Raw genomic sequence first — 25831 nt, 5'->3', positions numbered from 1 at the left:
CCAGAGCCCGTTGTGCCGATAGAGAGAGGCCAGAGCCCGTTGTGCCGATAGAGAGAGGCCAGAGCCCGTTGTGCCGATAGAGAGAGGCCAGAGCCCGTTGTTCCCGATAGAGAGGGAGGCCAGAGTCCGTTGTGCCCGTTGTTCCCGATAGAGAGGGAGGTCAGAGTCCGTTGTGCCCGTTGTTCCCGATAGAGAGGGAGGCCAGAGTCCGTTGTTCCCGATAGAGAGGGAGGCCAGAGTCCGTTGTGCCCGTTGTTCCCGATAGAGAGGGAGGCCAGAGTCCGTTGTTCCCGATAGAGAGGGAGGTCAGAGCCCGTTGTGCCTGTTGTTCCCGATAGAGGGAGGTCAGAGCCCGTTGTTCCCGATAGAGAGAGGCCAGAGCCCGTTGTGCCGATAGAGGCCAGAGCCCGTTGTGCCGATAGAGGCCAGAGCCCGTTGTGCCGATAGAGAGAGAGGCCAGAGCCCGTTGTGCCGATAGAGAGAGAGGCCAGAGCCCGTTGTGCCGATAGAGAGAGTCCAGAGCCCGTTGTGCCGATAGAGAGAGGCCAGAGCCCGTTGTGCCGATAGAGAGAGGCCAGAGCCCGTTGTGCCGATAGAGAGAGGCCAGAGCCCGTTGTGCCGATAGAGAGAGGCCAGAGCCCGTTGTGCCGATAGAGAGAGAGGCCAGAGCCCGTTGTGCCGATAGAGAGAGAGGCCAGAGCCCGTTGTGCCGATAGAGAGAGAGGCCAGAGCCCGTTGTGCCGATAGAGGCCAGAGCCCGTTGTGCCGATAGAGGCCAGAGCCCGTTGTGCCGATAGAGAGAGAGGCCAGAGCCCGTTGTGCCGATAGAGAGAGAGGCCAGAGCCCGTTGTGCCGATAGAGAGAGAGGCCAGAGCCCGTTGTGCCGATAGAGAGAGAGGCCAGAGCCCGTTGTGCCGATAGAGAGAGGCCAGAGCCCGTTGTGCCGATAGAGAGAGGCCAGAGCCCGTTGTGCCGATAGAGAGAGGCCAGAGCCCGTTGTGCCGATAGAGAGAGGCCAGAGCCCGTTGTGCCGATAGAGAGAGGCCAGAGCCCGTTGTGCCGATAGAGAGAGAGGCCAGAGCCCGTTGTGCCGATAGAGAGAGGCCAGAGCCCGTTGTGCCGATAGAGAGAGGCCAGAGCCCGTTGTGCCGATAGAGAGGCCAGAGCCCGTTGTGCCGATAGAGAGAGGCCAGAGCCCGTTGGTGCCGATAGAGAGAGGCCAGAGCCCGTTGTGCCGATAGAGAGAGGCCAGAGCCCGTTGTGCCGATAGAGAGAGGCCAGAGCCCGTTGTGCCGATAGAGAGAGGCCAGAGCCCGTTGTGCCGATAGAGAGAGGCCAGAGCCCGTTGTGCCGATAGAGAGAGGCCAGAGCCCGTTGTGCCGATAGAGAGAGGCCAGAGCCCGTTGTGCCGATAGAGAGAGGCCAGAGCCCGTTGTGCCGATAGAGAGAGACCAGAGCCCGTTGTGCCGATAGAGAGAGGCCAGAGCCCGTTGTGCCGATAGAGAGAGGCCAGAGCCCGTTGTGCCGATAGAGAGAGGCCAGAGCCCGTTGTTCCCGATAGAGAGGGAGGCCAGAGTCCGTTGTGCCCGTTGTTCCCGATAGAGAGGGAGGTCAGAGTCCGTTGTGCCCGTTGTTCCCGATAGAGAGGGAGGCCAGAGTCCGTTGTTCCCGATAGAGAGGGAGGCCAGAGTCCGTTGTGCCCGTTGTTCCCGATAGAGAGGGAGGCCAGAGTCCGTTGTTCCCGATAGAGAGGGAGGTCAGAGCCCGTTGTGCCTGTTGTTCCCGATAGAGGGAGGTCAGAGCCCGTTGTTCCCGATAGAGAGAGGCCAGAGCCCGTTGTGCAGATAGAGAGAGGCCAGAGCCCGTTGTGCCGATAGAGGCCAGAGCCCGTTGTGCCGATAGAGAGAGAGGCCAGAGCCCGTTGTGCCGATAGAGAGAGGCCAGAGCCCGTTGTGCCGATAGAGAGAGGCCAGAGCCCGTTGTGCCGATAGAGAGAGGCCAGAGCCCGTTGTGCCGATAGAGAGAGGCCAGAGCCCGTTGTGCCGATAGAGAGAGAGGCCAGAGCCCGTTGTGCCGATAGAGAGGCCAGAGCCCGTTGTGCCGATAGAGAGAGGCCAGAGCCCGTTGTGCCGATAGAGAGAGGCCAGAGCCCGTTGTGCCGATAGAGAGAGGCCAGAGCCCGTTGTGCCGATAGAGAGAGGCCAGAGCCCGTTGTGCCGATAGAGAGAGGCCAGAGCCCGTTGTGCCGATAGAGAGAGGCCAGAGCCCGTTGTGCCGATAGAGAGAGAGGCCAGAGCCCGTTGTGCCGATAGAGAGAGAGGCCAGAGCCCGTTGTGCCGATAGAGGCCAGAGCCCGTTGTGCCGATAGAGGCCAGAGCCCGTTGTGCCGATAGAGGCCAGAGCCCGTTGTGCCGATAGAGGCCAGAGCCCGTTGTGCCGATAGAGAGAGAGGCCAGAGCCCGTTGTGCCGATAGAGAGAGAGGCCAGAGCCCGTTGTGCCGATAGAGAGAGGCCAGAGCCCGTTGTGCCGATAGAGAGAGAGGCCAGAGCCCGTTGTGCCGATAGAGAGAGAGGCCAGAGCCCGTTGTGCCGATAGAGAGAGGCCAGAGCCCGTTGTGCCGATAGAGAGAGAGGCCAGAGCCCGTTGTGCCGATAGAGAGAGAGGCCAGAGCCCGTTGTGCCGATAGAGAGAGAGGCCAGAGCCCGTTGTGCCGATAGAGAGAGAGGCCAGAGCCCGTTGTGCCGATAGAGAGAGAGGCCAGAGCCCGTTGTGCCGATAGAGAGAGAGGCCAGAGCCCGTTGTGCCGATAGAGAGAGAGGCCAGAGCCCGTTGTGCCGATAGAGAGAGAGGCCAGAGCCCGTTGTGCCGATAGAGAGAGAGGCCAGAGCCCGTTGTGCCGATAGAGAGAGAGGCCAGAGCCCGTTGTGCCGATAGAGAGAGAGGCCAGAGCCCGTTGTGCCGATAGAGAGAGAGGCCAGAGCCCGTTGTGCCGATAGAGAGAGAGGCCAGAGCCCGTTGTGCCGATAGAGAGAGAGGCCAGAGCCCGTTGTGCCGATAGAGAGAGAGGCCAGAGCCCGTTGTGCCGATAGAGAGAGAGGCCAGAGCCCGTTGTGCCGATAGAGAGAGAGGCCAGAGCCCGTTGTGCCGATAGAGAGAGAGGCCAGAGCCCGTTGTGCCGATAGAGAGAGAGGCCAGAGCCCGTTGTGCCGATAGAGAGAGAGGCCAGAGCCCGTTGTGCCGATAGAGAGAGAGGCCAGAGCCCGTTGTGCCGATAGAGAGAGAGGCCAGAGCCCGTTGTGCCGATAGAGAGAGAGGCCAGAGCCCGTTGTGCCGATAGAGAGAGAGGCCAGAGCCCGTTGTGCCGATAGAGAGAGAGGCCAGAGCCCGTTGTGCCGATAGAGAGAGAGGCCAGAGCCCGTTGTGCCGATAGAGAGAGAGGCCAGAGCCCGTTGTGCCGATAGAGAGAGAGGCCAGAGCCCGTTGTGCCGATAGAGAGAGAGGCCAGAGCCCGTTGTGCCGATAGAGAGAGAGGCCAGAGCCCGTTGTGCCGATAGAGAGAGAGGCCAGAGCCCGTTGTGCCGATAGAGAGAGAGGCCAGAGCCCGTTGTGCCGATAGAGAGAGAGGCCAGAGCCCGTTGTGCCGATAGAGAGAGAGGCCAGAGCCCGTTGTGCCGATAGAGAGAGAGGCCAGAGCCCGTTGTGCCGATAGAGAGAGAGGCCAGAGCCCGTTGTGCCGATAGAGAGAGAGGCCAGAGCCCGTTGTGCCGATAGAGAGAGAGGCCAGAGCCCGTTGTGCCGATAGAGAGAGAGGCCAGAGCCCGTTGTGCCGATAGAGAGAGAGGCCAGAGCCCGTTGTGCCGATAGAGAGAGGCCAGAGCCCGTTGTGCCGATAGAGAGAGAGGCTAGAGCCCGTTGTGCCGATAGAGAGAGAGGCCAGAGCCCGTTGTGCCGATAGAGAGAGAGGCCAGAGCCCGTTGTGCCGATAGAGAGAGAGGCCAGAGCCCGTTGTGCCGATAGAGAGAGAGGCCAGAGCCCGTTGTGCCGATAGAGAGAGAGGCCAGAGCCCGTTGTGCCGATAGAGAGGGAGGCCAGAGCCCGTTGTGCCGATAGAGAGGGAGGCCAGAGCCCGTTGTTCCCGATAGAGAGAGAGGCCAGAGCCCGTTGTTCCCGATAGAGAGAGAGGCCAGAGCCCGTTGTTCCCGATAGAGAGAGAGGCCAGAGCCCGTTGTTCCCGATAGAGAGAGAGGCCAGAGCCCGTTGTTCCCGATAGAGAGAGAGGCCAGAGCCCGTTGTTCCCGATAGAGAGAGAGGCCAGAGCCCGTTGTTCCCGATAGAGAGAGAGGCCAGAGCCCGTTGTTCCCGATAGAGAGAGGCCAGAGCCCGTTGTGCCGATAGAGAGGGAGGTCAGAGCCCGTTGTTCCCGATAGAGAGAGGCCAGAGCCCGTTGTGCCGATAGAGAGGGAGGTCAGAGCCCGTTGTTCCCGATAGAGGGGCCAGAACCAGTATTTCTCATGTTCTATAATTGTCCAGCAGCCAAAGACACAATACTACACATATTAACAACCCACAGCAACAACCCACAGCAACAGCACATATTAACAACCCACAGCAACAACCCATAGCAACAACACATATTAACAACCCACAGCAACAACCCACAGCAACAACCCATAGTAACAACCCACAGCAACAACCCACAGCAACAACCCACAGCAACAACCCACAGCAACAACCCACAGCAACAACCCACAGCAACAACCCACAGCAACAACCCACAGCAACAACCCACAGCAACAACCCACAGCAACAACCCACAGCAACAACCCACAGCAACAACCCATGCTTGTTGTTGCATCTTCAGATCTTCCGTCTTTCTACATTGGCGAAGGATATTTTCATCTCTTGTCAAATGAAACCGCTGGCATTTGCAGTGCACTTTTGAGAGCGGTGTTTTCCGGTAATTGAATTGTATAATATTTGCGTTTATAGCCTACTGCCGTGTGCACATCGCTGTGCTTAAGCTAAATGTCATGCTACATGAATCTCATTGCTTTTAAAAGTTATTTGATATATAGTGGTTGTATTAGTTTGGGGTCTATCGTTACCACAACTCTCCTTGACTATGTTTGCAATATGTTATTTCTCACACAGAAGGACAAGCTGACCAATAGACGAGGTCAACTGTTGTACTCTGTATGGATAGCAGATCGACAGTGTTCGTTACTCATCTTGTCGGCTGACGAAAAGTAAAATGTGGACAGTTCTATCATCTTCAATACGCGCCTCGGAATTCAATGAGGACGTGTGTGGCCTCCCCCGGTGAGTCCGTCTTCACGTGAAACCTACTTCCAAGCTGCAATGCCTGTGACAAGGACCCGATCAAGTGTCGGCATTGGCTAATAAGAATTGCGATATCTGAGAGCCTGGTGAGAGGAGCACGGGCGATTGAGAGCAGGAAATTATTATTATACTCACCCCAAGGGCACAACGGCCACCAAACATGGATTTGTTAATGAGGCATGACGACCAAACGGTTCTATATGTGTGTGTACCTGGCTGGCCAGTTCCCTGGTGGGAGAGATGACCAGAGCTCTGATGCCGAGGTTAGCAGGCTGTTTCAGGTGTGTCAGGAGAGGGAGACAGAACGCTAGAGTCTTCCCCGAACCTGTGGGAGCACACGCCAACAACTCACGACCCTGGGAGAGGGGTGAGAGAGAGATGCATACAACTATATTATTTAGGGTTCCATTCTATTTATCCATACACTCAGTCTGTGTTCCATTCTATATATCCACACACTCATCAGTCTGTGTTCCATTCTATATATCCACACACTCATCAGTCTGTGTTCCATTCTATATATCCATACACTCATCAGTCTGTGTTCCATTCTATATATCCATACACTCATCAGTCTGTGTTCCATTCTATATATCCATACACTCATCAGTCTGTGTTCCATTCTATATATCCACACACTCATCAGTCTGTGTTCCATTCTATATATCCACACACTTATCAGTCTGTGTTCCATTCTATATATCCACACACTCATCAGTCTGTGTTCCATTCTATATATCCACACACTCATCAGTCTGTGTTCCATTCTATATATCCATCCACTCATCAGTCTGTGTTCAATTCTATATATCCATCCACTCATCAGTCTGTGTTCCATTCTATATATCCATCCACTCATCAGTCTGTGTTCCATTCTATATATCCATCCACTCATCAGTCTGTGTTCCATTCTATATATCCACACACTCATCAGTCTGTGTTCCATTCTATATATCCACACACTCATCAGTCTGTGTTCCATTCTATATATCCACCCTCAGTCTGTGTTCCATTCTATATATCCACACACTCATCAGTCTGTGTTCCATTCTATATATCCATACACTCATCAGTCTGTGTTCCATTCTATATATCCATACACTCATCAGTTTGGGTTCCATTCTATATATCCATCCACTCATCAGTCTGTGTTCCATTCTATATATCCACACACTCATCAGTTTGTGTTCCATTCTATATATCCATACACTCATCAGTCTGTGTTCCATTCTATATATCCACACACTCATCAGTCTGTGTTCCATTCTATATATCCATACACTCATCAGTCTGTGTTCCATTCTATATATCCATACACTCATCAGTTTGGGTTCCATTCTATATATCCATCCACTCATCAGTCTGTGTTCCATTCTATATATCCACACACTCATCAGTCTGTGTTCCATTCTATATATCCACACACTTATCAGTCTGTGTTCCATTCTATATATCCACACACTCATCAGTCTGTGTTCCATTCTATATATCCACACACTCATCAGTCTGTGTTCCATTCTATATATCCATCCACTCATCAGTCTGTGTTCAATTCTATATATCCATCCACTCATCAGTCTGTGTTCCATTCTATATATCCATCCACTCATCAGTCTGTGTTCCATTCTATATATCCACACACTCATCAGTCTGTGTTCCATTCTATATATCCACACACTTATCAGTCTGTGTTCCATTCTATATATCCACCCTCAGTCTGTGTTCCATTCTATATATCCACACACTCATCAGTCTGTGTTCCATTCTATATATCCATACACTCATCAGTCTGTGTTCCATTCTATATATCCATACACTCATCAGTTTGGGTTCCATTCTATATATCCATCCACTCATCAGTCTGTGTTCCATTCTATATATCCACACACTCATCAGTTTGTGTTCCATTCTATATATCCATACACTCATCAGTCTGTGTTCCATTCTATATATCCACACACTCATCAGTCTGTGTTCCATTCTATATATCCATACACTCATCAGTCTGTGTTCCATTCTATATATCCATACACTCATCAGTTTGGGTTCCATTCTATATATCCATCCACTCATCAGTCTGTGTTCCATTCTATATATCCACACACTCATCAGTTTGTGTTCCATTCTATATATCCACACACTCATCAGTCTGTGTTCCATTCTATATATCCACACACTCATCAGTCTGTGTTCCATTCTATATATCCATCCACTCATCAGTCTGTGTTCAATTCTATATATCCATCCACTCATCAGTCTGTGTTCCATTCTATATATCCATCCACTCATCAGTCTGTGTTCCATTCTATATATCCATCCACTCATCAGTCTGTGTTCCATTCTATATATCCACACACTCATCAGTCTGTGTTCCATTCTATATATCCACACACTCATCAGTCTGTGTTCCATTCTATATATCCACACACTTATCAGTCTGTGTTCCATTCTATATATCCACCCTCAGTCTGTGTTCCATTCTATATATCCACACACTCATCAGTCTGTGTTCCATTCTATATATCCATACACTCATCAGTCTGTGTTCCATTCTATATATCCATACACTCATCAGTTTGGGTTCCATTCTATATATCCATCCACTCATCAGTCTGTGTTCCATTCTATATATCCACACACTCATCAGTTTGTGTTCCATTCTATATATCCATACACTCATCAGTCTGTGTTCCATTCTATATATCCACACACTCATCAGTCTGTGTTCCATTCTATATATCCATACACTCATCAGTCTCTGTGTTCCATTCTATATATCCACACACTCATCAGTCTGTGTTCCATTCTATATATCCACACACTCATCAGTCTGTGTTCCATTCTATATATCCACACACTCATCAGTCTGTGTTCCATTCTATATATCCACACACTCATCAGTCTGTGTTCCATTCTATATATCCATACACTCATCAGTCTGTGTTCCATTCTATATATCCACCCTCATCAGTCTGTGTTCCATTCTATATATCCACACACTTATCAGTCTGTGTTCCATTCTATATATCCATACACTCATCCATCTCTGCATACTCACATGCATCATCAGGGGTATAGCCTGCATCTGGATGGGCGTGGGTATGGTGAGTCCAGCTGCGGACAGGTTCTGGAGGACGCGTGGGTTCAGGTCGTACTCGGACTGCAGCTCGGAGAAGGTGCACACTGGGTCAGGCACGTCACAGCCATGCACGTTGATACGATGCTGCATGCGGACACGGTTCACCTGACAACACACAGAGATGAGATTCAACAGGTAGACAGAGCGAAGAGCTGTGTGTGTGTGTGTGTGTGTGTGTGTGTGGTGTGTGTGTGTGTGTACCTTCTCTTGGTGGAGGTGTTGGAGTCTCTTCATGGATGTCTTGTCTCTGTCCCTCCCCTCCTTCAAGCCTTTAGACTTCCTGTCTGCAGAGGAGGTCCACAGGATGCCCTCGGTCTCCTCACACGCTACTACAACAAAACGACAGGGACCATCAGAATGCTGAATTAATTCATGGGTCATTTTAAACAACAATAAGCTGCTCCAGTTGAAACACACAGAACACACATACACACCGATGTGGAAAGATGCCCAAAAAGCAACACATGAAGTTTTGGAAATGGCCAAGTCAAAGTCCAGACCTAATCCCAATGGAGATGTTGTGGCAGGACTTGAAACGAGCATTTCAAGCTTGAAAACCCCAAAATGTCACTGAGTTAAAGCATTTCTGCATGGAAGAGTGGGCCAAAATTCCTCCACATCGATGTGAGAGACTTATCAACTACAGGAAGTGTTTGGTTGGAGTCTTTGCAGTTAAAGGTGGACTGATCAACTACAGTAAGTGGTTGGTTGGAGTCTTTGCAGCTAAAGGTGGACTGATCAACTACAGTAAGTGGTTGGTTGGAGTCACTGCAGCTAAAGGTGGACTGATCAACTACAGTAAGTGGTTGGTTGGAGTCACTGCAGCTAAAGGTGGACTGATCAACTACAGTAAGTGGTTGGTTGGAGTCACTGCAGCTAAAGGTGGACTGATCAACTACAGTAAGTGGTTGGTTGGAGTCACTGCAGCTAAAGGTGGACTGATCAACTACAGTAAGTGGTTGGTTGGAGTCACTGCAGCTAAAGGTGGACTGATCAACTACAGTAAGTGTTTGGTTGGAGTCACTGCAGCTAAAGGTGGACTGATCAACTACAGTAAGTGGTTGGTTGGAGTCACTGCAGCTAAAGGTGGACTGATCAACTACAGTAAGTGGTTGGTTGGAGTCACTGCAGCTAAAGGTGGACTGATCAACTACAGTAAGTGTTTGGTTGGAGTCACTGCAGCTAAAGGTGGACTGATCAACTACAGTAAGTGTTTGGTTGAGTCACTGCAGCTAAAGGTGGACTGATCAACTACAGTAAGTGGTTGGTTGGAGTCACTGCAGCTAAAGGTGGACTGATCAACTACAGTAAGTGGTTGGTTGGAGTCACTGCAGCTAAAGGTGGACTGATCAACTACAGTAAGTGTTTGGTTGGAGTCACTGCAGCTAAAGGTGGACTGATCAACTACAGTAAGTGGTTGGTTGGAGTCACTGCAGCTAAAGGTGGACTGATCAACTACAGTAAGTGGTTGGTTGGAGTCACTGCAGCTAAAGGTGGACTGATCAACTACAGTAAGTGGTTGGTTGGAGTCACTGCAGCTAAAGGTGGCACAATCAGTTATTGAGTGTAAGCGGACAATTACTTTTACACACAGGGGCATTGGGTGTTACATAACTTTGTTAATTGAATAAGTACACTTTTTTGCAATTTGTAAACACAGGTTATCTTTATCTAATATTAGGTTTTGGTTGAATACTTTTTAACATTCGGTATCAAAAATAGAGAATGAGAAAGGGGCAAATACTTTTTCACCGCACTGTAGAACACAAGCCTCCAAATTCTACCTTCAGCCTGAGTATCTTTCTTTTCCTTCTTTGCCGTCTTCTCCTCATCCTGTCGTTTCCTTTTCCCTGCAGCAGCATCTACCTCTCCCTCCTCGTCTTGCTTCTCCTCCGCTCTCTGCTCCTGGTTGCCGTGGGTTGTTCCGGTCCCGAAAAAGTCGATCCCATAGTGGTCAGATACATCTTTCTCTTGAGATCTCACCACCTGGAACGCACACACGTACCATAAATAAATATAACTATTGTTAATGACAAGAGTATACTACGAAGACAGCTACTAGCAATACCCCAGACCGCTAAATCCTAATGTGATATATGTCCTGATACATCTCACTACAAACGTTCAGAATAATGTTAGTTAACCAAAACAATCGAAAGTTACATAGATAATATCATCCGGGACTTCAATTTATGAGAATAAACGAAACATTGAGTTTGAGATGTATTCATTTTAAACCTGAAACTAGCTAACTTAGCTAGACTGTGTCTCTACAGATCGAGGGCAGACACGCTAACGAACCGCCCAAATCTTTGCAGCGTTCAAATACTACTCGCTCAACACGAATAGAGAAATATTGGACATCATCCTCATTACCTTAAATCGTTCGGCATCTTTACCAAACCTCTTGAAATCAAATTTCGCTCCGGCTCCGAGTTTACGAAACAAGTCGAAGGCGTCCATTGAAACAGCGTGGAGACGAGAAAAAAGGCATGACGACTCGATCCCAGTGTAGTTAAACCAACCGGTGATTCGTCGATTGATTATAAAGCCTGGATATGTTTGTGTGGTTGTACCTCATGTGTCCACATGGTGTCGCCATTGTCTCATCAGTGGAATATGGAAACCAAAGTATTTCGTTTGCATGGTTACGTTTGGTATTTTCCATGTCTCAAACGGCAGTATTTGTAGTGAGGACGTTACTATTATTGAACAACACTGTGATGTGTTTACGTCCTCTACAGATCCTCTCTAATTAACGAGACAGGAGTTGACAGGAGTTGAGAGAAAACATTCAGCTAGTGTCATGGAGACAGAATACCTAATAATGATTTAGTTTAAATGTTTTACAATTTACTCAATAAATGAAATGTATTTATAAAGACCCTTTTTACATCAGCCGATGTCACAAAGTGCTGTACAGAAACCCAGCCTAAAACCCCAAACAGCAAGCAAATGCAGGTGTAGAAGCACGGTGGCTAGGAAAAACTCCCTAGAAAGGCCAAAACCTAGGAAGAAACCTAGAGAGGAACCAGGCTATGATGGGTGGCCAGTCCTCTTCTGGCTGTGCCAGGTGGAGATTATAACAGAACATGGCCAAGATGTTCAAACGTTCATAGATGACCAGCAGGGTCAAATAATAATAATAATCACAGTGGTTGTAGATGGTGCAACAGGTCAGCACCTCAGGAGTAAATGTCAGTTGGCTTTTCATAGCTGATAATTAAGAGTTAGAGACAGCAGGTGCAGTAGATCATCAAAAAACAGCAGGTCTGGGACAAGGTAGCACGTCCGGTGAACAGGTCAGGGTTCCATAGCCGCAGGCAGAACAGTTGAAACTGGAGCAGCAGCACGATTAGGTGGACTGGGGACAGGCCAAGTAGTCCTGAGGCATGGCTCAGGGCTCAGCACCTCCGGAAGGGGAGGGAGAGGAAGAGTACTTAATTCATAGAGGACACCGGAGACAAGGCTGAGTATAGCCCACGAAGATATCCCCCAAGGCACGGATATGTGTTCAAATATTTAAAATTCAAATTTAGGTACCGTGATGCTACTGTGGTTAAAAAGGTACCGTGATGCTACTGTGGTTAAAATGGTACCGTGATGCTACTGTGGTTAAAATGGTACCGTGATGCTACTATAGTTAAAAATGGTAACGTGATGCTACTGTGGTTAAAAAGGTACCGTGATGCTACTGTAGTTAAAATGGTACCGTGATGCTACTGTGGTTAAAAATGGTACCGTGATGCTACTGTGGTTAAAAAGGTACCGTGATGCTACTGTAGTTAAAAAGGTACCGTGATGCTACTGTAGTTAAAAAGGTACCGTGATGCTACTGTAGTTAAAAAGGTACCGTGATGCTACTGTAGTTAAAAAGGTACCGTGATGCTACTGTAGTTAAAAAGGTACCGTGATGCTACTGTAGTTAAAAAGGTACCGTGATGCTACTGTAGTTAAAAAGGTACCGTGATGCTACAGTAGTTAAAAATGGTACCGTGATGCTACTGTAGTTAAAAAGGTACCGTGATGCTACTGTAGTTAAAAAGGTACCGTGATACTACTGTAGTTAAAAAGGTACCGTGATGCTACTGTAGTTAAAATGGTAACGTGATGCTACTGTAGTTAAAAATGGTAACGTGATGCTACTGTAAATAAAAGTGAATTTCCTTGTTGTTCGCTCATCTTCGACACACAGACAGTTTGTCACTGCTGGAAGAGATGGAACAAATCCAAAGACTTACCTCTTCACTGCAGTGTTAGGTGGGTTAAGTTGAAGGAAGGTTCTGGAACGGTTCGTGGAGTGTTTGGATACAGTTTTAGCCTTTCTGGCTGAAAAGGGCCAAAATGACCCATAGCTTGGGGTTGGCTTATAAAACTGATATTTCTCACTGACATAACAGGACACCTCAACGTGCTCAACCTGCATCTTCAGGGTGCAGGGGAAACAGTCCTGGAACTGATACATGCATGGAAGGCATTCGTTGCCAAGCTAAAAAAAAAAGTATACTCGCAGGATATTCAAGGTGGAACGTTCCGCTACTTCCAAGCAACTCAAAGGGATGTCAACTCCACACATGGTCAGTGCTGACGTTATCGGAGTGTACATGGGGGAATTGAAGTCAGAGTTCTCTGTCAGATTTCAAGCAACATGACCCAATGTTTTATTTTTTGATCAAGCCAGACAACTTTGAGGACAGTGACTTGGATCTGTCTGTGTTTCAGTGGATGGTGATTGAGGACTTTGAAATGCAGCTGATCGAGCTCCAGGCATCCTTCCTTTGGTCATCAAAATCCACAGAGCTGCGGAAAAAACTAGAAGGGACTGAGAGATCAGGGACCTCCATCATGCACTGTTGGGAGAGCCTTCCGCTGAAATCTGACAGTTTGGATGTAAGACAAAAATATATTCTGGATTGTCTGGAACCTGTTTTATTACTCCAAGTGAATGATCTTTCGGTCAGAAACCTCTCTCCATATATCAGTAAGATCAAACTTTTCCATAAAAAGTATTAAACCCAAATTCTGATTGGTTGGACTACCTGGGGGCCATCTATCAGTTGAATTATCTATAGTAATGTTCAAGTCCCCTCCTATCAATAATAATGATTTATTCTCAAATGTTGCATACTTGCAAATCTTATTGAATTTGTCACTACGCTGTCCTGTATAACGTAATAGGTGCGTTCCAGAGCTCAGACATTGCAGACGCCCGACAGATCTTACAACGTCTGGATCGGTATTTTACCTATCAGCTAACCACGTAACAGCCAATGCCGTAGCATGCCACCATTGGTTGAGGCAACATCTGAGCAGGGGAACACCACCAAATACTGACTGCATTCATAACCATTAAACAGAATCTACATGATCAGTCTGTGTGTAAAATAAGTGGTTAATGTGACACTAACTCACAGCTAAAAACAATTTAAGAAAGAAATCCAATGTCATTTGTTGCCTTGACTTTACTGCAAATGACACTCAAGTCTTCAGAAAAAAACAATACACTAATATTTCAGTTACCATGACAGCCTTTATAATAGAATGCTTGTGACCACACACACACACCTAAATATTACACTTGGGGAAAAACATCTTAAAAGTAGAAATAGAATATGGCCATTATAGACACAAACCCAGTGCACAAGGCTACATGTGAGCAAAAATAAAGTTCACTGAGAAAGAAATGTAATAACCCCCCCTCACTCACGTATTACTGTCAAATTCAACACAACAAAAGCAATATCTTTGGGGCTACACTGAACATATTTACATTGTACACGTTCTGCCTGTGGACATCTGTTGTACAATGTGCCAGCAGAGCATGAGACCCGTTGTTGGTATAATTGATCTCTTTCAGGCAGGTAGTCACCTGGCATAGCCCTTTATACCACTGTATTGAAGTAGAGGGAAAGTGTGTGGTCTTTCACCTCTATACTGGCATCCAGTTTAAGACAGGCCCAGCTCCAGCTACACTTAAAGGTTTAACAAACAACACCTCATTTTCACCTAATTCTCTCATTCTGAAAATAATCCAAAACATTAGTTCACATTTCACACAGATTGCCAGGGTCCAGTAAGCACCTAACGCGTTATAACTTGAGGAAAGGCACGGAGTCGTATAACGTTACAAGTTAATACTATTGCAAATTTGGTTAGGTTACTAACGTTGGCTCACCTGATGTTGTAACGTTAACCGCCTGACAATCAGCCAGCTAATTTTTCACACCATAAACTAAATGATTTGATCAGTTAAGTTGGCTAATGTTGCTCAACATTTCTCTGGATAAGTTATCTAACGGAGAAACCGATCCAGCTAACCTGATACTTAACGATGCTAATCATACTTGTTCCACCACTTTCTCCTTCAGCTCAAACTCTCCAAAAGCCGGTTGTTTTTCGGTTACAGCTCATGAAGTCCGCTTCATCACCTTCTCACCCCGGCCTCTCCCACCGTCACCTCACCCCGGCCTCTCCCACCGTCACCTCACCCCGGCCTCTCCTACCGTCACCCCACCCCGGCCTCTCCTACCGTCACCCCACCCCGGCCTCTCCTACCGTCACCTCACCCCGGCCTCTCCTACCGTCACCCCACCCCGGCCTCTCCTACCGTCACCTCACCCCGGCCTCTCCTACCGTCACCCCACCCCGGCCTCTCCTACCGTCACCTCACCCCGGCCTCTCCTACCGTTACCTCAGTTACCGTTCAGGGAGACACGCTGCTGTAACCTCCTCACCCCGGTCTTAGCCACCACCGTTACCTCACCCCGGGCTCACCCACCACCGTTACCTCACCCCGGTCTCACCCACCACCGTTACCTCACCCCGGTCTCACCCAACTTTACCTCACCCACCGTTACCGTTCAGGGAGACGCGCTTCTGTAACGGACAAGTCTCTTCTCTCTTCAGTCGGGCGCTGCGTTTTGTTGTCATGTGAACGACTGGCTGAGCCTTGGAAACAGCCGGGATTGGTCCAAACGCACATCACTCATTCACATCCCCCCCCCCCCCAAAACACTTTTAATTGATTCGACACAAATCACGTAGGTCACCTATTTTGGATTGAAAACGGCACATTTCGCCCGAAAGGTGACTAGTTTGCATCCCTACGGTAGCTACTGTAGAAGAATCAAGAGGAACAAGAATCAGAGGCACACAGACTAGCTACTGTAGAAGACACTTTATTGAAGAGGTGCTGAAACATGAAAAGTTACCAACTAGGGAAACAAACAAATCCTAAAATATACTGAGGAAACAATGCAAACCTAAAAATAAAAATAAACTTTTAAAAAAACACACCCTCCAAACAAACTAAACACATTACTCTCAATCCCTTTATAGAACAAACACATTTAACCCCCCCAGATTGTAATTCCCTTCTAGTTACCAATCTCCTTATGTGCGCCTCCCTCCATCCTGAGCCAGACTCCTGGTTTTGCGTTGAGCTCCACTCAAATAATAAAAGAACGCTGGTCAGGATCCTAGAAGGACGCTGTGGAGTCCACACGGGGGGGGGGGGAATAAACTAATTTTGGGTGTTTGAGAGCCATTTGAGTGACTTAGGTCTAGTATCTAGGTTCCAGTGGGCTGGGCTGTGGCCTGGGGGCTGGTCCCGATCCTATGCTCCTGTCCCACTCCGCGTTCTCTCTCCATCCTTAATCCTAATCCCTGCTCTGATCCTGAATCCTGAAGGTCTGATTGGCTCCAGGACGGGGAGACAGAGCCCTCCTCCAATCACAGCCCTCCTTGAGACAGATCCCGCACCCAACAGAGAGAAGGAAGGAGCAACAGGTTAGAATCACTCACAGCCTGCTACAGCCAATCAGCCACACTATCACAACCTGCTATAGTTAGGACTTGGCGATATGGCCAAAATATTATATCACGGTGTAAAAACAATATTTAAAAAAAAAAATGGTATGCCAGTATTTAATGTTTTTAATAAAAGTCCTTAATTTTCTTTGTGAGTATTGTTACTATGTGATTTCAAATGGGTCTTTCTCCTTTGTTTTCTACTGTTCAATTCAACCAAAAACATTTTCATACATTTCTGTGTTTCCTGCACTGAGGATCATTTCCACACTGCCGTAAGACTGGCTGCACAATATGGGCAAAAAAAAAAACTAGGCTTTATTTTTAACCAAATGTTGCAATTGGACTTGCGATTTAGAGCAAAACACTTGGGTGAACCGTTGAAATAAAAGGAAATAATGATTAGGCAGGGTTAATTCTATAGTTCGAATATAATAGTGGTTGTTGTTTGACATGAAAATGCCAGGAGGATTTATTGTGACAGGGTAGGAACCAAAGTGATGGTCAGTGTTTCCTATGGGACTCTAATCTTTGGCTACATTGAAGGTTCTCTAAGTTACTTCATGTAACTAACATTCACATGTTCCTCTGATTTCGAAAATACTGTTGTACCAACATGCCGATTTAGTTCTACACCATCACTGGTATTATCAGGCTGTATAGCTAGTTACATTTGCTCTGACTCGGTTCATTTATTAGCGAGCTAGCAGTTAGCATTAGCGGCTAACAAGATTAAGGCCCAACTTGCTATGAAAATACAAATTTGCAGATGTAAGAAGCAAACTAATAGTGTAATTATAGAACGCTAGTGGATTTATATGAAGAAGCAAAGTGAAAACAGCATTGTTGTCGTCAACATTGTTGCACGTGTTACATTGACCATGCAAACTGAACGCAAGCGTCTCCTGGTTAGCCAACATGGTAGTGGTCAGCATTGACCATGCAGACTGAATGCAAGCGTCTCCTGGTCAAGCAACAACAATTATGCTCCTTGAGTGACGGGGGGGGGTGGCGGGGCTAGAAAGTGGCATGGCGAGAGATGACCCAAGTAGCCAAGTCACCTATAAAAACGGACGTTACACACAGCGTATCACATTTAACAATCCAAACGTTCAAATATCGTTCTAGAAGGTAAAGTAAAAACACAAACCGGTCCCTGCATCAATATCTGTATATAGTAAAATACGGTATACCGCCCAAGTCTAGCTACAGCCAATCAGCCATCACAACCTGCTGGCTCTGAAAGCTGTGTTTAAGAGAAGACATTTACAGAAGAAAACTCACCTCAACATTAGAACTAAAGTTCTCTGAACCAAGACTAACCAACCACTAATAACAATGCCAGACACACACACACTCTCCTATTGATACTGCCACCTACCGACGCACTACACTACCGACGCACTACACTACCCTACCGACGCACTACCTCCACAGACGCACTACCTCCACAGACGCACTACCTCCACAGACGCACTACCTCCACAGACGCACTACCTCCACAGACGCACTACCTCCACAGACGCACTACCTCCACAGACGCACACTGCCATGCATGCTACTCTGACCAGAAACCGTGAATAGAAAACCAGGGGAGGATGGGATCGAGGGAAGGAGAGGTGGCAAAGCACTCTAATATGAGAGAGTTAAGAGTAGAAAGTTAAAACCAGCTCAATAATATTACTGGTCACTAAAACATCAGGTCTGACAGCTGATTGGATGAGAGACTACTGCCGTCATACCATTGGCTGGTTATTTGACTCCTCCTGCTCCTCCTGTTAATCCTAATATGAACAGTTTCCTGTTTCCCAGCAGCCTATCAGCTTGCTCCTGTGATCTCTACAGAGAGACACGACAGACAGGTCAGAGGTCAGCACAACAACACATCACAGACACCACAACAGGCCAAAGAAAATACCATCCCTCCCCACAAACACAAAATGAAACCTCTTCTTCCCCCTCCCAGTCAAAACTAACAGAAACAGAACAATTAAAGCCCTTTACACAGATGGGGGGGGGGGGAGAGAAGATGGGAGAGAGAGCGGGGGAAGATGAGGGGTCAGCAGATACAAAGAGAACAGAGGTCATAAGCCAAAACCACAGCTGAGGCAAACTAGACCAGGAAACGGGGATGAAAGAACAAGAGATAGCCGAGGCAAGAGAACATTAGGTGTAATTCATTAGAATGTCCACCGGGCGGCGTCTGTCCATCTCCTGGTCTGATGTATCCTCTCCCTGGGGGCCGCTGGGCTGGAGGTGTGTGTATGTGGTTTGTGTCTAGCTGCGGGAGCGTGATCGGGAGTGTCGTGGCGAGTAGCGTGGCGAGGGACGGCTGCGTCGCGGCGGTGAGAAGCTGCGCGAGCGGCTGTTGCTACGCCCGTTGCTACGCCCGTTGCTACGGCTACGAGAGCGGGAGCGTCCGTAACTGGGGCTGCGAGGTCCGTCCACCTTCACACGCACATACGCAGTCTCTCCCTAAACACACAGGAGAGAGAGAAGGCTGCCTGATGAGAGACACATAGAGTATAGGGTGTGGACTCCAACCAACAGTGTTCCACCCCTGGAGTCCAGACCAACCTCTGACCTCTGACCTACCTCGTGGGAGCGGAACTTGGTGTTGTCCAGCTTGCGGACAGCGTAGGTCATGTCCTCCTTGCGTACGAACTCCACCACGCCGGTACCGTCCCGGAACACGTCAGCGTAACATACATCACCTGCCTCGCGCATGTGGTCCTTTAGGTCCTGCCAGCTACCACTAGAGGGGAGACCTGGAGAGGGAGGAGGTGGTAGAGGGGCAACACAGTAAAACAGGAGGAGACCTGGAGAGGGAGGAGGAGGTGGTAGAGGGGCAACAGTGTAAAGACAGGAGGAGACCTGGAGAGGGAGGAGGAGGAGCAACAGGGTAAAGACAAGAGGAGACCTGGAGAGGGAGGAGGAGGTGGTAGAGGGGCAACACAGTAAAGACAGGAGGGGAGGGGTAAAGACAGACCTGAGACGATGACTCTGTACTCTGAGCGCCGTGAGGGAGGTCCGTATCGTCCTCTTGGGGCTCCTCCTCCATCGCCGCCACCCCTGCCGCCGCCACCACCCCCTCTCCCTCCCCCACGCCCACTACGGGGGAACTCCACCCGGAGACGGTAACCATCATAGTCATAACCATCACGGCCATGCACCGCATCATCAGCATCCCTGGGAGACACAGACACCAAGAGAGGTGAGAGAGAAAGATGTAACACAGACAGAGTTTGAGAGGGCCAATAGTTAATTAGCTAGCTACTTCACTCTGCTGCCTACGCATCAGTTTGTGAAAAGCACATTCCACAGCCTACCTGTTTTCACTGAGTTGTTTAAATGTCTGCACAGTTGCCATGAAACCAACCAGACCAAATACATAAAATGTAACAGTCTGATTGGCTGTTCCGTGAAAAAATGTGTGAACACACCCCCAGTGAACCCGAGCAGCACATTTTATTTAACCTTTATTTAACTAGGAAAATCAGTTATAATGACGGCTAGGAAGAGTGGGTTAACTGCCTTGTTCAGGGGTAGAAGGACAGATTTTTACCTTGTCAGCTCGGGGATTCGATCTTACAACCTTTCGGCGGCGCAGTAGGACATGTATATCGGTGTCAATAGCCGGTCTTTTTTCATTACATCTTAATCTCACTTCGATCTACGAACTAAATATACTTTCCTGCAACTCACCCAATGTAGTACAGATATATTATTTTGTCATTTTATTACTTATAACTGGAACGTCCATCAGGAGCTAGCCAGCTAACTAGCTACTAGTCTTTGTTAGCCACGGCTAGCGGTCCTCTAGCCAGCTAACTAGCTACTATTCTTTGTTAGCCACGGCTAGCGGTCCTCTAGCCAGCTAACTAGCTACTAGTCTTTGTTAGCCACGGCTAGCGGTCCTCTAGCCAGCTAACTAGCTACTAGTCTTTGTTAGCCACAGATAGCGGTCCTCGCCTTTCCCCCCCTGGAATCAGCCAGCCTTAGCTCGGACAGTCACCTGCCAGTCTTACACAGCGCGATATCAACCCAGAGCATATAGGACTGCTTCTCTCTACCACATCACCGGATTCCTGCCCGCTCTGGATCATTACACCGGATCATCGCAGCTAGCTAGCTGCAAACGAGCAAGCACCAACTAATTCTAGGGCTACAATACCTCCTTCGCCAATTGGCCTGGACCCTTTATTGTCGGCATGATCGCACGATGTGCCCGATGTGGTCTCAACAGGCTATTCTGTTACGACGTTGCCACAGAACCATCTACTAGCCCCGGCCCGCTAGCTTTTTCTGAATGCTGTGACCCCAGTGAGAGAGAAAGATATAAAAACAGATTGCATAGCGGAGAAGTGAAAACAGCACCCTGACTCACCTATTGCTACTCTTTCGACACTATGATCACTCGGCTACACAGCTGATGCCCCCCGGACTGTTACAATAACACGGTTCCTCATTTTGTTAACCTGTCGGCCCTGGCTTAGGAAGGCCACCAAAAATACCCCTATCCCGGTCAACAGCTCTGCACCCCCCACAGCAACTTGCCCAAGCGCCCCCCATTTCTCCTTCACCCAAATCCAGATGGCTGATGTTCTGAAAAAGCTGCAAAATCTGGATCCCTACAAATCAGCTGGGCTAGACGATCTGGACCCTCTCTTTCTAAAATTATCCTCTGCAATTGTTGCAACCCCTATTACTATCCTGTTCAACCTCTCTTTCGTATCGTCTGAGATCCCCAAAAGATTAGAAAGCTGCCGCGGTCATCCCACTCTTCGAAGGGGGACACTCGAGACCCAAACTGCTACAGACCTATATCTATCCTACCCTGCCTTTCTAAGGTCTTTGAAAGCCATGACCATTTCGAATGCCACCATACCTTCTCCACTGTGCATTCTGGTTTCCGAAGCTGGTCATGGATGCACCTCAGCCACGCTCAAGGTCCTAAACGATATCATAACCTCCATCGATAAGAGACAATAATACTGTGTAGCGGTATTCATCGACCTGGCCAAGGCTTTTGACTCTGTCAATCACAACATTCTTATTGACAGACTCAGCCTTGGTGACTGCCTCGCCTGGTTCACCAACTACTTCTCAGACAGAGTTCAGTGTGTCAAATCGGAGGGCCTGTTGTCCGGACCTCTGGCAGTCTCTATGGGGGTGCCACAAGGGTCCAATTCTTAGGCTGACTCTTCTCTGTATACATCAATGTCGCTCTTGCTGCTGGTGATTCTCTGATCCACCTCTATGCAGATGACACCATTCTGTATACTTACTGGCCATTCTTTGGACACTGTTACGCACTTCAATGCCATACAAAACTCCCTCCGTTGCCCCCAACTGCCTGCTCGTAAATGCAAGTAAAACTAAATGCCTGTTCTTTAACCGATCGCTGCCCGCACCTGCCCAGCATCAATACACTGGATGGTTCTGACGTAGGTATTTGTAGTTGTCAACATATTTTAGGTGTCTGGTTAGACTGTAAACTCTCCTTCCAGACTCACATTAAGCATCTCCAATCCAAAATCAAATTAGAACCGGCTTCCTATTTCGAAACAAAGCCTCCTTCACTCATGCTGCCAAACATACCCTCGTAAAACTGACCTTCCTACCAATCCTCGACGATGTCATTTACAAAATAGCCTCCAACAGTCTACTCAGCAAATTAGATGCAGTCTATCACAGTGCAATCCGTTTTGTCACCAAAGCCCCATATACTACCCACCACTACGACCTGTATGCTCTCGTTGGCTGGCCCTCACTTCATATTCGTCACCAAACCAACTGGCTCCAAGTCATCTATAAGTCTTTGCTAGGTAAAGCACCACCTTATCTCAGCTCACTGGTCACCATAGCAGCACCCACCCGTAGCACGCACTCCAGCAGGTATATTTCACTGGTCACCACCAAAGCCAATGCCTCCTTTGGCCGTCTTTCCTTCCAGTTCTATGCTGCCAATGACTAACAAATTGCAAAAATCACTTTAGATGGAGACTCATATCGCCCTCACTAACTTTAAGCATCAGCTATCAAAGCAGCTCACAGATCATTGAAACTACCCCATCCCCATATTGTTATTTTTTTCTCCTTTGCACCCCAGTATCTCTACTTGCACATCTATCACTCCAGTGTTTAATTGCTAAATTGTCATTATTTTGCCACTACGGCCTATTTATTGCCGTACCTCCCTAATCGCACCTCATTTGCACACGCTGTATATAGACTTTTCCCTTATTCTTTGTGTAACTGTTGTTTTTGTCACACTGTTTTGAATTATCTTGGCCAGGTCGCAGTTGTAAAATAGAACTTGTTCTCAACTGACCTACCTGGTTAAATAAAGGAGAAAAAAAAGAGAAAAAGAAAAAAACAGGTCCAACACTAACCACTAGGCTACCCACTAACAGATAGCCATGATTGCTTTCTCCTCATGTTGGCGCTAGCAATCAGGCCAGGTGGTGATAGGTATTAACAGCCAATCCAGTAGGGGCTGGAAACTACAGTGAGCTTGGATTGGTAAATAACAATGCGATGTCTCGGATTATTTGCATGAAGTTCAGCTTTACCCAACTTTGGTCCCGCCCCTCGCCCACTTTGCTTCCTTCATTCAAAATGAATGGGCTTCCATTGTTTCATCTCCCCAACATATTAAATGTGTCTCTCGTGTTACAGATGTCAACGCAAATTACCCCGCAGCCAGCTAGAAACAATGATTCCTAATAAATTTAAATAAAAAACGGTTTTCTTCAAACCAAAAAAAGTGCTTTAAAATTGGCCACATCTTGAAAAAGACCGGGACAATTGTTAGGTTTTACACCCTGAATGGATTGCTAACCACGAGAAGAATATAATGTTTCACTTTTGATTTACACACGCCAGCAACCTGTCACCGTAGGCCATCAAGGTGTACCCATGCGAACAGCGGACGCTCTCACATAGTAACTTTATTAATATCTTCGGTAAACAGACGGTTTGGGTGGGTTAACAGGCTGGCACTCACGCGGAACAATGGGGCTGAGCATAGAAAGTTAGAAAGGCGAGTTGGTGCAACGGTGCGCAATAAAACGAGTAGGAGCTGGCAGGGTGAAAAAAAAACACCGTCAAATATGTTTCCGCGATTACTTCTAAAACTACGGCGGGCAGTTGGGCCAAACTAATGCAACTGGACTCCATGGCAGATGCATTTAACTAATTTAAAAAGGGAAGCGTTAAAAAGTAATGTGTCCGGCCCATCGCCATCTTGCGCAGCTCTCCGTTTAGCCATAATTATGGACTGTGGAAACTAGTGACAACCACCTCAATAACTTGGCTCTTGACCATAGTAGAAAAAAGCAAAATAACCTATTTATAGTATATATTTTTTAAACTCTGGTAAAAAAAACTGTCTGGCAACAAAACACCAACCAATATCTCCGCCTCAACACGAGGTAGCTAAGGGGTAGCTAGTTGTTCCCTTTCCGCCGCTAGCTACTTAGCTATCGGTTTTGTTCTAAAAGCGGATTATTAATTATGTTTTTAGCATAGTCAGCTAATTTACCTGGGGTCCTCGAATTCCACAAAAGCGAACGGAGGTCCTCCTCTCCGGTTCTTCAGATCGATATCTCGGATCGCCCCATACTTATAAAACACATCCTCCACGTCTTTAGTGCGAATATCAGGCGGCAGGTTACCCACGTAGATCCGACAGTCGTTGTTTCCCGCTGGGCCACGAACCACGCTCCCGCCGCCCGACATATTATCTCCAGACATCCGTAGACTGATAACTAACTTTCGTGTTTTAAAAGTTAGGAGACCACTTTTAACGTTAATTTAGCTAATTGCTATTGTAAAAATATATATATAAAAAAAATACAGCAAGCTATGTTTGGTCAGTCGTTAACAGTTCACACCAAGTTTTGCTAGCTCACTAGCAACAAAATACAAATATTCCCACCACAACTCTCGCAGGCTTGAGTGGCTTCACAAAATGGTGCCGAGATCTCGCCACAGAGTTTTTAAACCCAGAGGCGCAACATCGTAAGACTTCCGGGAACACTTGCGAAGCAGGCCGTGGTTTGGTGTTAAGAGAAGCGAAACGTTCTTCCTTTGTTTTGTTTTTATCTAAAAGGCACAAGCTAGATACTAAACAATGTTTTAAGTATTTTAACATGTTATTACTCCAACCTCGGGAAAGTGACACGTTTTCATTTTCGTCAAAAACGACTAAATCGAAGGCATGCGTTTTGATTTTTGACGGCCTGCACCTGCGCAGTTCGGCGCGAGACGACCGTTAGACCCGATGACGTTTTCTACGCAAGCGCTTAGCCAGCCAACGTCGCCATGACACCTACACGCGTGATCGGGGATCTGCATATCTTCATACTGCAATGTCTTTGGTCTCGCGTTCATTTGGTCGTCACTAGCTACCACAGCCACAAATTCGGAAGGCCCGCCTACTTGACCAATCAGAGGGAGTGTGATGACGCATAGGGTTAGGTTTGTGCGAAACGACCAATCAGACGAGGGAGATGTAATGACGCGAATGCCAGCGGTCCTGTTAGGTGCAGAGGAGAAACAAGCACTTACCTAGATTTGAGTTATAGAAAGGAATTAGGCAAGGTTGTCCTATCTCACCGTATCCATTTTTATTAATCACTCAACTTCTTACAAATTCTTTAAATAAGAGTCCTGTACAAGGTCTTTCCATAGCTGGTAAATAAATTATTATATGCCAGCTGGCTGACAATACTACACTTTTTCTGAAAGACGCTGGTCAGATTCCCATATCGATCAATGTGATATATAATCCATTTCCAAAGCATCTGGTCTGTTTTAACATTAATACATGTGAACTCATGGCTGTCAAATATTGTGTGACACCTTCATATTATGGTATTCCAGTAAAAGAAGAACTTACATATTTAGGCATAACCATTACAAAGGATCAGAAGTCTAGTGGCTTACTACATTTTAACCCTCAAAATAAATTTAAAAAAAACCAGAAGAAGCTAAATCAATGGCTGCAGAGGGATTTATCTGTAAAAGGAAGAGTCCTAATTACCAAGGCTAAAGGTATCTCTAGACTAACATATGGCGCTCTGTTTATATCTTGACGGTAAAATAAGCAAGGAGAACCAGATGCTTTTCAGCTTTCTGTGGAGAAACAGTACCCATTACAGTAGAAAAAACTGTTGTAATGAACACTTATGAGAATGGTGGGCTGAATTTTCTAGACTTTACTACCATAAAATATGATTTAAGATCAATTGGATAAAACAATTCCTAAGAAGACCCACTTCTATGTGGAACTTTATTCCTCGGTCCTCTTTACTTTTGGTGAACTTAACTTCATGTTGGTTTGCAATTTTAATATTGACAGTTCAAGCGAAACTTTCTTGTCATGGTACTTAATTTATAAGCCAAATTTTTCTCCACACAGATATTATATATGGAATAATCGGGATATATTGAATAAAAATACTTTGTTTGTTTGTTTTTAGAATTTTGGTTCCGAAATAATATCGTATTGGTGTGACAACTGGTAAATGCAGAGG

The 25831-nt window shown here is 47.2% G+C and overlaps 2 protein-coding genes across 4 annotated transcripts in view; both read right to left on the bottom strand.

Annotated features, from left to right (window-relative positions):
- Positions 1 to 11949, bottom strand: part of ddx52 (DExD-box helicase 52) — a 44693-nt gene extending 32744 nt beyond the window's left edge. The window contains exons 1-5 of one of the 2 annotated variants that reach the window (XM_036967922.2): positions 10857 to 11949; positions 10265 to 10466; positions 8682 to 8809; positions 8400 to 8585; positions 5554 to 5697 (exon numbers count right to left, since the gene is read on the bottom strand). In XM_036967922.2, the coding sequence (XP_036823817.1) occupies positions 5554 to 5697; positions 8400 to 8585; positions 8682 to 8809; positions 10265 to 10466; positions 10857 to 10943 (747 nt within the window). In that variant the 5' untranslated portion in view covers positions 10944 to 11949. The remainder of the gene's footprint in view (positions 1 to 5553; positions 5698 to 8399; positions 8586 to 8681; positions 8810 to 10264; positions 10467 to 10856) is intronic. The other variant, XM_036967923.2, reaches the window with a different exon arrangement.
- Positions 11950 to 15642: 3693 nt separating this feature from the next.
- On the bottom strand, positions 15643 to 24543 carry srsf1b (serine and arginine rich splicing factor 1b). 2 transcript variants are annotated; one of them, XR_002471548.3, is made up of 5 exons: positions 23836 to 24543; positions 19279 to 19478; positions 18885 to 19057; positions 18032 to 18764; positions 15643 to 16222 (listed from the first exon to the last, which is right to left on the bottom strand). XR_002471548.3 is itself a non-coding variant. In XM_021591702.3 (4 exons), the coding sequence occupies exons 1-4, from the start codon at positions 24045 to 24047 to the stop codon at positions 18567 to 18569; spliced, it is 783 nt and encodes a 260-aa protein (XP_021447377.1). In that variant the 5' UTR covers positions 24048 to 24543; the 3' UTR covers positions 15643 to 18566. The 2 variants fall into 2 exon arrangements, 1 of the variants encoding a protein (XP_021447377.1); XM_021591702.3 differs by having other exon boundaries at positions 15643 to 18764.
- Positions 24544 to 25831: the final 1288 nt, after the last annotated feature.

Source organism: Oncorhynchus mykiss, chromosome 29 (genome assembly GCF_057628025.1).
Source record: "Oncorhynchus mykiss isolate SJ-2025 chromosome 29, ASM5762802v1, whole genome shotgun sequence".
In the NCBI taxonomy this organism is placed as follows: domain Eukaryota; kingdom Metazoa; phylum Chordata; class Actinopteri; order Salmoniformes; family Salmonidae; genus Oncorhynchus; species Oncorhynchus mykiss.
This window is presented reverse-complemented; position numbering and strand designations above follow the sequence as displayed.